General features: G+C 43.4%; 1 protein-coding gene across 6 annotated transcripts in view; it reads right to left on the bottom strand.

Annotated features, from left to right (window-relative positions):
• Positions 1 to 10,896: 10,896 nt before the first annotated feature.
• Positions 10,897 to 13,553, bottom strand: part of LOC115216521 (DNA repair and recombination protein RAD54B) — a 73,570-nt gene continuing 70,913 nt past the window's right edge. For all 6 annotated transcript variants that reach the window (XM_029785974.2, XM_036509093.1, XM_029785964.2 and 3 more), the window contains exons 25-26: positions 12,159 to 12,233; positions 10,897 to 11,158 (exon numbers count right to left, since the gene is read on the bottom strand). In XM_029785974.2, coding sequence (XP_029641834.1) covers positions 11,054 to 11,158; positions 12,159 to 12,233 — 180 coding nt within the window. In that variant the 3' untranslated portion in view covers positions 10,897 to 11,053. The remainder of the gene's footprint in view (positions 11,159 to 12,158; positions 12,234 to 13,553) is intronic.

Genomic DNA, 13,553 nt, shown 5'->3' with positions numbered 1-13,553 from the left:
AAAGTGTTAAGTTTTGAGAACGTAAACAAACTTACACCGGTTGTCAAACGATAAGGTGACAACGCACACACACACACAAACGTGTGTGTGCGTAAAGACAGACAGATAAATATACTACAAATTTCCACATAGTTACACAGGATTGGTTAGCCCAGGGTTACCCAAGGTACCACACATTGGAACCGAACCTGAAGCCAGCTGGATGTGAAGAAAACTTCTTGACCACACCTAAACAAGTCTCATATTAATTAAAAATCCCTACATGTTCACAATATTTGTCAGACTTTCAGATGTACTTTTTTCAAAAGAGTCCTCTCAGCTTTGTATAGTTCGTAACTTCCCCAAATATTAAACAAGTGTTGAGATCCAATTCCACTTGAAATAAGTTGTATGTCAGGAATGGGAACCTTTTTTGAGAAATAATGGGCCACATGAGATACGACTCATCATCAAGCAGGTCACACTGCTAAACAAAATCCAAAGTAATTTGGTTGTTATCCAAGCTATTCAGAAGGTCCAGCAAGCTGCAATTTGCCTGCGATTGTTGTATGATTTTCAGATCCTACTTACTCTCTTTACTCTTGACTGTGGCCATGCTGGAGCACAGCCTTTAGTCGAGCAAATCGACCCCAGGACTTATTCTTTGTAAGCTTAGTACTGATTTTATCGGTCTCTTTTGCCGAACCGCTAAGTTACGGGGACGTAAACACACCAGCATCGGTTGTCAAGCGATGCTGAGGGACAAACATAGACACACAAATACACACACACACACACATATATATATATATATATATATATATATATATATACATATATACGACGGGCTTTTTTCAGTTTCCGTCTACCAAATCCACTCACAAGGATTTGGTCGACCCAAGGCTATAGCAGAAGATATTTGCCCAAGGTGCCACACAGTGGGACTGAACCCGGAACTATGTGGTTGGTAAGCAAGCTGCTTACCACACAGCCACTCCTACACCTATCTTTCTGAATTTTTAAACAAAACCAAATCATTAATTAAACAAAATAACCATCATCATCATTGTTTAACGTCCATCTTCCACAGTGACAAGCTTGGACAATTCAACAGGATTTTGTGAGCCAGAGAAGTGCAGTGAGTTCCAGAGTCTACTTTCGTTTGCAGTCTATGGGTGAATGCCCTTCCTAAGAAAGCCTTTTTCCTGACACCAGCACTAATGAGGTTGACAAGGAACTCACAAGACGAAGAGAATGTCAGGGTAGGGACAGGAACAAATGTTTTGTGCCAAAAGCGATGCATGGCTACCCCAGATGGAAAGAGAGAAAAGAGGTGGAGGAGTCAGGGAAAAACCTTCAAAATACAAGATGGAATATGAGAGAGAATCATCATCATCATTTAACATCCGCTTTCCATGCTGGCATGGATTGGATGGTTTGACTGAGGAGTGGTGAGCCAGATGGCTGCACCAGTTTCCAATCTTGATCTGGTAGAGTTTCTACAGCTGGATGCCCTTCCTAACGCCAACCACTCCGTAAGTGTAGTGGGTGCTTTTTACGTGCCACCGGCACGAGGACCAGTCAGGCGGCACTGGCAACAACCTCGCTCAAATCTTTTTGCACATGCCACCAGCACAGGTGCCAGTAACGCGATGCTGGTAACGATCACACTCGAATGGTGCCTTTTATGTGCCACTGGCACAAAAGCCGGTTATCCGCTCTGTCAACAATCACACTCGTATGGTGCTCTTTGCACCCTGCTAGCACGGATGCCAGTCATCGAATTTGACTTTGATTTCACTTGCCTCAACAGGTCTTCACAATCAGAGTTTAGTGTCCAAAGAAGGAAAAGGCTGGTTACGCTCCTGGCATAGGCCACGAGGTTATGGTCTCAATAGGGCCGACGAATCAGAAGGAGTAGGTAAGTTCACGGGAGTGTGAAAGGAAAGTGTCAAATGGTTGAAGACAGGGGTAGAGGTGAACTGTGAACAGAAGTGGAGGCACAGTTCATGGGGAGTCTTGTAATAAAAGTGACCCCTTGCATAGACTTCAGTACCAACTGACAATGAAGATTTTGTCGTTTTCCTCTTCTCATCTTTCCAAGAGGGGCCTGGCTCTTCCAGCACCTCAGCCTTATAGATGATCCATAGTAATGCCATAACTGTTTGGAGCTGCCTTGACAACTTTTTCTGAGAAATACCATTCTTCTCTGTTGTAGTTTGTAGTTAAGCAAGTATAGAAGTTTTCCTTTCCTTTTATTGTCTCTTGTAAAAAGAATAACAAGAGTAAATATGTTATCCAAACAAAACTTGTCCATTTACTTTGGTGATATATATATATATATATATATATATATATATATATATATATTTTTACTTGTTTCAGTCATTTTGACTGCGGCCATGCTGGAGCACTGCCTTTGAAAAAGAGTACAGCAGGGATCGCCACCATCCCCTTCCAGAGCCTCATTGAGCTTTAGGTGTTTTCACTCAATAAACACTCACAATGCCCGGTCTGGGAATTGAAACCGCGAGTCCGCTGCCTTAACCACTTGGCCATTGTGCCTCCTATATCTATATCTATATATATATATATATATATATATATATATATATATATGTATGTATGTATGTATGTACTGATGATCCTGTGTGTGTGTGTATGCTTACGACCATGTTCTTATAGCTGAATCACTACCAGAACTAGAGAAGAAATTTCAGATATAGAAACAAGGTCTAGAATCAAAGGGCCTTAGGATTATTTCAGCAAAAACCAAATCTTAATAAGTAGGAAAGCAGACAAATCACAATTTTATTTTTCAAAATTAAGATAAAGAAAGTTCTTTTTTAATCTAAAATATACTCTCCCTCATTTTCCACAATGCTCTTCCATTTATCTGGTAGATTTGCAAGGCTCCGCTTCCAAAATTTGCTTGTCTGTGATGAAAAATACTCCTCCAGTACTGTTCTGATCTCATCTACAGAATTCATATTGTTTCTGTATAAATGATTTTGGTATCTGTGGAATAAATGATAATCAGATGGTGCAATGTCCAGCGAATATGTTGGATGGGGCATCGTTTCCCATTCAATCTGCTCCAGACTTTGGAATATTATCATCACTGTATGTGGCCAAACATTATCCTGATGGAAGAACACCTTTCGTCTTGAAACCAAAGATGGTTGTGTTCCTTCTAGCGCTGACTTAAGCCGCTCAAACTGCTCACAGTAGATCTTCTTTATTATCATTTGGTTTGGGTTTAAAAGTTCAAAGTGGACTAAACCTTTCATATCTCACCAAACAGGTAACAACACCTTATATGGGTGAAGACCTTCTTTAGCCTGGGGCTGTATTCAGCGCTTGACATTTTTATAGAGAACCCTTGTACAGAATATTAGGTACAAACACCCCTACATGGAGTCTTGATATTCAATATTGAAATAATATTGTTGAGGTGTGTGGGCAGTACTAAACTAAGCAAGGTGCCTTAATTTAAGTACCTAATTGAACTGAATCTTAATTATATTTCATCTGAAGAGAGTGGTTTCTTTCAAATTCATAAAATGTTCTCATTAATTAATTAAATGGAGCTACTTGAAACAGCCATAATAAATTGACACCTGTACATCTTTGATATATATATATAAAAGTACAAAGTGAGATAGGGGTTGTGAGTGTAACCCACTATGGGATATCAGTTATCCAGTATACTGCTGGTGAAGTACCCAGAAGGCAAATACATAAATGCTTATAATTGCAATGCAATTAATTTATTTATTGTATTAGATGGGCGAAGGTAAAATGTTTTACCTCAAAATCATAATACAAATAAGAAAATGGATGAAAGGAATCTATTCCTCCATTTTCTTATTTGTATATATATATATATACATATATATATATCATCATATATATATATATATATATATATATATATATACATACAGACAGACACACACACACACATATATATATATATATGGTGTCACATAAAAAGCCCCTGTGCTGGTGGCACATAAAGAGCACCCAGTACACTCTGCGAAGTGGTTGGCATTATTAGGAAGGGCATCCAGCCATTAAAAACATACCAAAACAGACAGTTAGAGCCTGGTGCAGTTCTCTAGCATTTTAGCTCCTATCAAACCATCCGACCCATGCCAGCATGGAAAATGGACATAAAATGATGATGGCACATAAAAAGCACTATCCGAATGTAATTGATGCCAGTAACCCCTGCTGGCCCCCATGCTGGTGGCATGTAAAAAGCACTATCCAAACGTGATCGATGCTAGCCCCACTTGACTGGCTCCTGTACCAGTTGCACATAGAAAACACCCACTACGCTCTCGAAGTGGTTGGCATTAGGAAGGGCATCTAACTTTAGAAACCTTGCCAGATCAGATTGGAGCCTGGTGCAGGCTCCTGGCTTGCCAGTCCTCAGTCAAACCGTCAAACCCAAACCAGCATGGAAAGCGGACATTAAATGATGATGATGATATATATCATCATCATTGTTTAATGTGCACCTTCCATGCTAGCATGCATAGGATGGTTTCACAAGAACCACCCAGGCAGAAGCCTGTACCAGACTTCTGTGGCTGTTTTGGTACGTCTCTACAGCTGGATGCCCTTCCTAACACCAACCACTTAGCAGAGTGGACTTAGTGCCTTTTACGTGGCACAAGCACAGGTGAGGTACTTTAAATTTCTTTTAAAACATTTTATTACATTTAAATTTCTATCTTCCAATCTGAAAAGGGAGCTTGACAAAATTAATTAAATTAGCAAAGAATAATGGTTTCATATCTTTTTATAGTTAAGATCTAAACAGTTAATATATAAATGTGAAAGAGATTGTTGAATAATTGTAAACCTACTTTTGGGCCAGCCTGTCTATATATTGGTGCATCCAGTTCTATTTAACACCTTCGTGTATATTCAGATGTGGGAGGGACAAAATAGTCCTGAGTAGATCCACCTGAGCATGACCGACAGCATGGAACATGGTTATACTTTAACACTGCTTCCTTTGACTCTAGATGTATCGTCAGCGTCAGTGGTGGCATCATTAAACATCCATAATCCATGCAGGCAAGGGTTGGATGGTTTAAGTGGTGATGGCCAGCCAGAGGACTGCACCAAGCACTACTACTATCTATTTTGGCAAGATTTCTACAGCTGGAGCCCCATCCTAATGCCAACCACTTTAGAGAGTGCACTGGGTGCTTTTCATTTCAACATACATCCACCCACACACCCGCATTCTGTTCCTTTTGAGAACTTTGACACTGTTGAAACTTCGTTTATTCATATTGGGTTGGTGCATAATTATTGCAGATTTTTATTTGGAGGCGCAATGGCCCAGTGGTTAGGGCAGCGGACTCACGGTCGTAGGATCGCGGTTTCGATTCCCAGACCGGGCGTTGTGAGTGTTTATTGAGCGAAAACACCTAAAAGCTCCACGAGGCTCCGGCAGGGGATGGTGGTGATCCCTGCTGTACTCTTTCACCACAACTTTCTCTCACTCTTACTTCCTGTTTCTGTTGTACCTGTATTTCAAAGGGCCGGCCTTGTCACTCTCTGTGTCACGCTGAATATCCCCGTGAACTACGTTAAGGGTACACGTGTCTGTGGAGTGCTCAGCCACTTACACGTTAATTTCACGAGCAGGCTGTTCCGTTGATCGGATCAACCGGAACCCTCGTCGTCGTAACCGACGGAGTGCTTCCATCCCAATTATTGCAGATTTTTATTCAACAAATAAGAGCAAATCTCCTTCGAACAACACTGTGAAAACAGACATCATCATCATCAGCATCGTTTAACGTCTGCTTTCCATGCTGGCACAGGTGCCACTAACCTGACACTGGCACCAGCTACCACTATGGTCTCACTTGGCTTCACAGGTCAACATAAGCACGGTATATTGCCAAGGGTCTCTCCCACCCATGCTACGTTAGTGCTCAGAGCTGTATCCACTTGGATACTGGAGACTCGTGCATTTAAACCTCTTGGAGATTTCATTTTGTTGGAACTTCTCCCCAGAGAAGTTACAAGATGGACACTGGGGGGGGGGCAATTTAATTAACTATCCCCCCCCTCAAAATTTCAGGCTTTGTACCAATATTTGAGAACATTATTTCATCGCAATTGTTTGTGTTCAATGATCAAATCCAGCCATGGCCTTCATGGGTCGTACCTACATTCATTGCTTATGTGGCCATAGCATAGCAGATGGGGGTCGGGGTGGAGGTAGGTATCTGCTGATGATCGCAAAGAGGTTGGAGTGGTTAAAAGGTAAAATATATTCTTGTTCTTGTTACAGTTGTAACGGTCAACTTTAGAACTGACCAATACGTAGTTTCACAGTCCAGCATTCGTATCATCCTCGTTTAACACCGGTCTTCCAGGTTGCCATGGGTTGGACAGTTTGAAAGAGGATCCAATGACCCAAAGAACTGCACTGTGTCCCAATGTCAACTGAGGCATGGTCGCCACAGCTGGATGCCCTTCCTAATGCCAACCCCTTTATGGCATGGACAGCGTTCTGCTTTTGTGGCACCTAATGAGGTCACCTTGTAACTCACAAAATGAAGACTAACACCCCCACCCCCCTTGACTGAGTATTTCAGAGAGGGGCGGAGGTGGCTTTATGCCAGGTGTTGAAGGTTTAAGAATGACAAAGAGGCAAAAACCCCAGTACATGACTGGTACTTGATTTTGTTGATCCTGTAAGGATGAAAGCCAAAGTTCAACTCAGTATGATTTGAACTTAGAATATGAAGAGTCAGAAGAAATCCAAGACATTGCTTCTGATGTGGCAATGACAAGGAACCGAGACCTTTGGCCATATGTTGTGCTTGAGAAGACCCATCAAGCCGAGATGGTAGTCGTGGCTGAAGCCAGTGTCACATAGCTGGCACATAAAAAGCACCCTTCAAACATTGGGCAATATGCTGTGCTTGAGAAGACCTGTCGAGCCAAGTGAAGTCGTAGTCCTGGCCAATGACTGTGCCATCTGACTGGCACCTGTGCCAGTGGGACATAAAAGGCACCATTTGAACATTGGGCTTCACAAAGACAGTGAAAAGTGACCGAGACCTTTGGCAATATACCATGCTTGAGATGACCTGTCAAGAAGTGAGATTGTAGTCATGGCCAATTCCAGTGTCACATAACTGGCACCCGTGCCAGTGGCATATTAAATGCACCCACTATGCTCTTGGAGTGGTTGGCGTTTGTAAGGGCATCCAGCCATAGAAACCATGCCAAATCAGATTGGAACCAGGTGCAGCTCCTCCAGCTTAACCAGTTTTCAGTGAAACCATCCACCCATGCCAACATCAAAAATGGATGTTTAATGATGATGATGATGATGATGATGCTCAACCAATTCTGTCAATCCTTATCATTGCACAAAAAAAAAAAACCCAAGAATTCTGTGAAAGTATTTCACTTCAAATATTGACAGTTTCTTTTGTGTATCTAGGAAGAGAAGTGGCTGTTTTCCAACCACATGGTTCTGGGTTCGGTTCCACAGCATGGCACCTTGGGTAGGTGTCTCTTACTAGGGCACTGGGCTGCCCAAAGCCTTTTAAATGGATTCCACAGATGGAAACTGAAAGCCCACTGTGTGTGTGTGTGTCTTCCAACTGCATCCAGTTAAGGGGCTCTTATTCAGGAGTTCCAGGGTTTTGAGGAATGTGGAACCACCTCTTTGCCACCTTTTGTTCCCACATCTACTCAGTCCCGGATGAAGCAGTCCCTGTCAAGGCCCCAGCTATGTGTTAACTAGCATATGTGATGACAAGACATTTCAATGTGGGGATGCAGAAATACCCCTAATTGGTGTCAGAGTATGCAGTCAAAACCATTGGGAGCGAGGGATCCCTAGCTGTTGTCACAGCATCCTTCTAGGGGACGGACATTTTGATGTAAAGCCTTGTTGTTTCATGTGATCACTGGTCATCTCGCTTCAGCTTGTCACTAGCTACTAATCACAGAAACTCCTCAGAGAGGGCTGTCCAGTATTGTACAAGTGTCCTTTCTCCTTACGATCCAGTGATGTACAGATGTCTCTTTATTTGTCTTTCCATCTACTGAAAGTTCCCAAGGCAATGCAAGAATGGTGACGTGTGCAGACCTTATCACTTGGGAGCATACACTGAGTTACAACTTTCATCTGTCACCTCAGCTTCAAACCATGCAGGTCTGCAATGGGACTGAATAGTCATTGGGGAGGTCACGGATGAAGAGTCAAAAATGCCAGTGATAAGCAGGAAACAGGAGACGGCAACCATCTGTGAAGATAGTGCTATCACCATGTATGCGTTTGTGTGTGTGTGTGTCCATGTCTTGACATTGTCTGATTGTTGTAAATGAGTGTCACTGTTATACAAGCAGTGTCGTGCATTTCCAATGTTCTGCAAGAACCTGTCTGTCCATGGGTGGTGGGGGGGAATATTACCTTGTTCAGAACCAAGTGAGGGTTGGTGACAGGAAGCATATCCAGCAGCAGAAGAGCTGCCTCAATAAAACATCATCATCATTTAACGTCCGCTTTCCATGCTGGCATGGGTTGGATGGTTTGAATGAGGGCTGGCGAACCAGATGGCTGCACCAGGCTTCAATCTTGATCTGGCAGAGTTTCTACAGCTGGATGCCCTTCCTAACGCCAACCACTCCGAGAGTGCAATGGGTGCTTTTTACGTGCTACCGGCACGGGGGTCAGTCAGGCAGTACTGGCAACGACCTCACTCAAATCTTTTTACACGCGCCAGTCAAGTGACGTTGGTAATGATCACGCTCGGATGGTGCTCTTGGCACCCTACTAGCACGGGCACAAGTGTCAGTAAGGCACACTGGTAACGATCACACTCAAATGGTGCCCTTTTATGTGCCACTGGTACGGAAGCCGGTTAGCCACTCTGTCAATGATCACACTCGTATGGTGCTCTTTGCACCCCGCTAGTACGGATGCCAGTCATCGAATGTGATTTTGTGATGATGACAATAATGGTGATGATGAGGATAATGAAAATGATGACACCGATGATAACAATGATGACAATAATGGCTTACATCCTTACAAGAACGACAGACTGTGTTTAGATTTAGTTTGTTGCAGTGTCCTCTCTCTTTTAAAATTTGTGTTTCTGATATTTCTGTGTTGCACATAATATTTTCTCAAAGGCCTTAACAAAGTGGACTTGTCCACCAATTCCAGCCGATTGTTATTGCTTTCAGACTTCATCAATGTCGGTCGGTGCCAGTGTTGGTTGTGTGAAATGTTCTACTGCCATTACATGACCTGGTTTTTTTTTCTCTTTTTACACCTGATTTCTATGACATATTCACCAAATAGCAGCTGGAAAAATATTTACTATTAATTAACCCCAGGAGGCAGGTGGTATCAACCATTGCAGGATTTTACAGACTGATGTGATGGGGTGGGGTAGGAGCAAAAAGGTCTGCTGCAGATCTATAGCCACACACACACACACAAACTCACTTATCCACACATACATGCATGCACATCTATACATGCCACTGTGACTTCAAGCGCCTTGAATGCTTCCAGCAATCAAAGCTACAACAGATCCTCAACATACAATGGGAAGATCATGTTACCAACAACGTGGTTCTTCACCGTGCCTCACTCCCAAGTGAGGAAGCCACCATTCTCTGCCATCGTCTCCGATGGGTTGGTCACATCCAGTGTATGGAGCCCTCTCGACTCCCAAGGATCATGCTCTACAGAGAACTTGCAATTCTGTTTTAAAGACCAGCTCAAACGAACCTTGGCTCAAGCTAACATCCAGACATCCTCATGAGAACAGATTGTCATGGATAGGACAGCCTGGAGGACTGCTATCCGCAATGAAGCCAGCTCCTTCGTGGAGAACAGACAACAGAATCATCATCATCATCATCATTTAGTGTCCACTTTCCATGCTAGCATGGGTTGGACGGTTCAACTGGGGTCTGGGAAGCCAGAAGGCTGCACCAGGCCCAGTCTGATCTGGCAATGTTTCTACGGCTGGATGCCCTTCCTAATGCCAACCACTCTGTGAGTGTAGTAGGTGCTTTTTACGTGCCACCGGCACAGGTGCCAGACAGGGCTGGCAAACGGCCACAGTCGGATGGTGCTTTTTACGTGCCACCGGCACGGGGGCCAGGCAAGGCTGGCAACGGCCACGATCGGATACGCAGAAGAAAGGAGCATCTTCAACATCCTTGACCTGTACTGACCATCCCGTGCGAATTCTGCCTGCAATTCTTTCACCACCAACTTGGAATCCAAACTTACATTTGGCACAAACATCATCCGAGGAGACTGGATGGAAACTGACAAACCCAATGCTCGGACACAAGCTGGAGCTGACTATACATAGAACACACATAGAAGCACGTGCACCAGCTACACACTCACAAAACATGCATCCTCTACACACACAATATTGTCTATTTCTTTATTGCTCACAAGGGGCTAAGCATAGAAGGGTCAAACAAGGACAGACAAAGGGATTAAGTCGATTACATCAACTCCAGAGCATAACTGGTACTTATTTAATCAACCCCGAAAGGATGAAAGGCAATTTCAACCTCAGCAGGATTTGAACTCAGAACATAACAGTTGATGAAATACGGCTACGCATTTCACCCGGCGTGCTAACGTTTCTGCCAGCTCGCCGCCTTATTAATGAATTAAGTTGATTACATCGACCCCAGTGTGTAACTGGTACTTAATTTATCGACCCCGAAAGGATGAAATGCAAAGTCGACCTCGGCAGAATTTGAACTCAGAACGTAACAGCAGACGAAATACAGCTACGCATTTCGCCCGGCGTGCTTACAGTTCTGCCAGCTTGCCGCCTTACTATCATTAATGAAAAAATAAACCAATAAAACAAGAGATGAAATAACGCAGGGTATTTATTACCATATATGGTGGTGGTGGTTGTTGTTGTTGGCTATGTACATATGAAAAAATAATTCCACTGAAGAATTTTGAATAACTTTAGTGAGAAAATGGAAGAAAATAAATAAACAACTGCATCTAAACTTGGTGCTTTTAAAGAACACTCTTGTCTTCTGTGATAAACACATTTTTGGTCTCACTCCAAAATGCAAAGGTAACATAATTCTCTTCGGCTGGTCCTGAAGGAAGATGCCATTCCTAAAAGAAAGGAGATTCTTATTGATAAATAATCCCGAGTTTTAAACAGAAACACTTAATGTCTTTAAGATGTGTGTATGTGTATATATCTTTAAGGTGTATATATATATATTTTTTTACTTGTTTCAATCATTTGACTGCGGCCATGCTGGAGCACCGCCTTTAGTCGAGCAAATCGACCCCAGGACTTATTCTTTGTAAGCCCAGTACTTATTCTATCGGTCTCTCTTTGCCGAACCGCTAAGTGACAGAGACGTAAACACACCAGCATCGGTTGTCAAGCAATGCTAGGGGGACAAACACAGACACACACATATATATACATATATACGACAGGCTTCTTTCAGTTTCCGTCTACCAAATCCACTCACAAGGCATTGGTCGGCCCGGAGCTATAGCAGAAGACACTTGCCCAAGATGCCACGCAGTGGGACTGAACCCAGAACCATGTGGTTGGTTATCACGCTACTTACCACACAGCCACTCCTGCGCCTATATATATGTATATACCACCTGACTGGCCCTCGTGCCGGTGGCGCGTAAAAGCACCCACTACACTCTTGGAGTGGTTGGCATCAGGAAGGGCATCCAGCTGTAGAAACTCTGCCAGATCAAGATTGGAGCCTGGTGCATCCATCTGGTTTGCCAGTCCTCAGTCAAACTATCCAACCCATGCCAGCATGGAAAGCGGTTGTTAAGTGATTATGACAACGATTATGATGTGTGTGTATGTGTGTGTGAGAGAGAGAGCAGAGATGCAACAGTAGTCCAGGTGTGACTGATACAGGTGTTATAGTGATACAGATTACAAAAGTAATGTGGATGTGACAGCAGTAAACACCTGTATCGTTGTCGTTTCAAATTATGGCATGGAACCAGAAGACAGTTGAAACTCCACAACAAATCGACCATTTCTATAATGCCATCCATTATTCTCTGATAGACAAGTTGTCTTGTTTTATAGAAAAATATTCCAGTAACCAAGTAAGTGGATACTTACTAAATGAGAGGAAACTTCCTCAGGAGATAAATGTTTCCAGTCCATTAACTCATCCATTGTTAAATTTTTCTTTCCCTAAAAACAAAACGAAAAAAATAAACTTGTTTATTTTGTCTTTTAGAAAGCAAGAACTGTAAAAATACAAACAGCTTGTAGAAAGTCCAAAGTGAAAGATTATTGTATATATATATATATATATATATATATATATTCAAAGTACCCTGGATTCCAGAACGTCCCGCTGTGCTTGAGGAGACCTGTTGAGTCAAGTACATGAACATCGAAATAAATATCAAGGGAAATAGTAGTTGTGATACCTGTGCTGGTGGCATGTAAAAAGCACCATCCGAACGTGGCCGATACCAGCGCCACCCCGACTGGCTTGTGCCGGTAGCACATAAAAAGCACCGTCCGAACGTGGCCATTGCCAGCGCTGCCTCGACTGGCTTCTGTGCCAGTGACACATGAAAAAGTGACTAGCCGAACGTGGGCGATGCCAGCGCCGCCCCGACTGGCTTCCGTGCCGGTGGCACGTTAAAAGCACCAACCGATCGTGGCCGATGCCGGACTCCCCTGGCACCTGTACAGGTGGCACGTAAAAAGCACCCACTACACTCGCGGAGTGGTCGGCGTTAGGAAGGGCATCCAGCTATAGAAACACTGCCAGATCAGACTGGAACCTGGTGCAGCCCCTGGCTTCCCAGACCCCGGTCGAACCGTCCAACCGTGCTGGCGCGGAAAACGAACGTTAAACGATGATGATGATATATATATATAGTGTGTGTGTGTGTGTGTGTGTGTAGTAGCCACATTGTCTCTATGATAAAGCACTATCCAAACGCGGCTGATGCCAGCACCCACTGACCTGGCCCCTGTGCCAGTGGCACATAAGAATCACTATCCCAAACGTGATCAATGCCAGTACCTCCAGACTGCCCCCCCCCATGGTTATATCCTGAACTGAAGCCAAAAAGAAATAATTTCCATCCTTCGTTGTATCTTCCCCTCACACATCGACTTCACCCTAAACGTCCCCAATCCTTCCTCCCCACTCTACACCCCCCACCACCAACATATGTCCAAACTGGACGTCAGTCAGGTCGATCTGACCACTTTGACCTTCCTCATTTAATTTTCTAAAATGTGCAACTTAGTGGTCAGGGAATTTGGCTCACCATCATAAGGCCAGGAATTCGATACCCGGAAGTGCATCATGTCCTTGAGCAAGACACTTTATTTCACTTTATTGCTCCAGTCCACTCAGCTGGCAAAAATGAGTTGTACCAGTAATTCAAAGGGTCCAGTCATGTCACATTCTGTGTCACGCTGAATCTCCCTGAGAACTATGTTAAGGGTACACGTGTCTGTTGAATACTCAGCCACCTGCATGTTAAT

This window comes from Octopus sinensis, linkage group LG1 (genome assembly GCF_006345805.1).
Source record: "Octopus sinensis linkage group LG1, ASM634580v1, whole genome shotgun sequence".
Taxonomy (NCBI): domain Eukaryota; kingdom Metazoa; phylum Mollusca; class Cephalopoda; order Octopoda; family Octopodidae; genus Octopus; species Octopus sinensis.
Note: the sequence above shows the minus strand (reverse complement) of the source record. Positions and strands in the feature narration are given on the sequence as shown.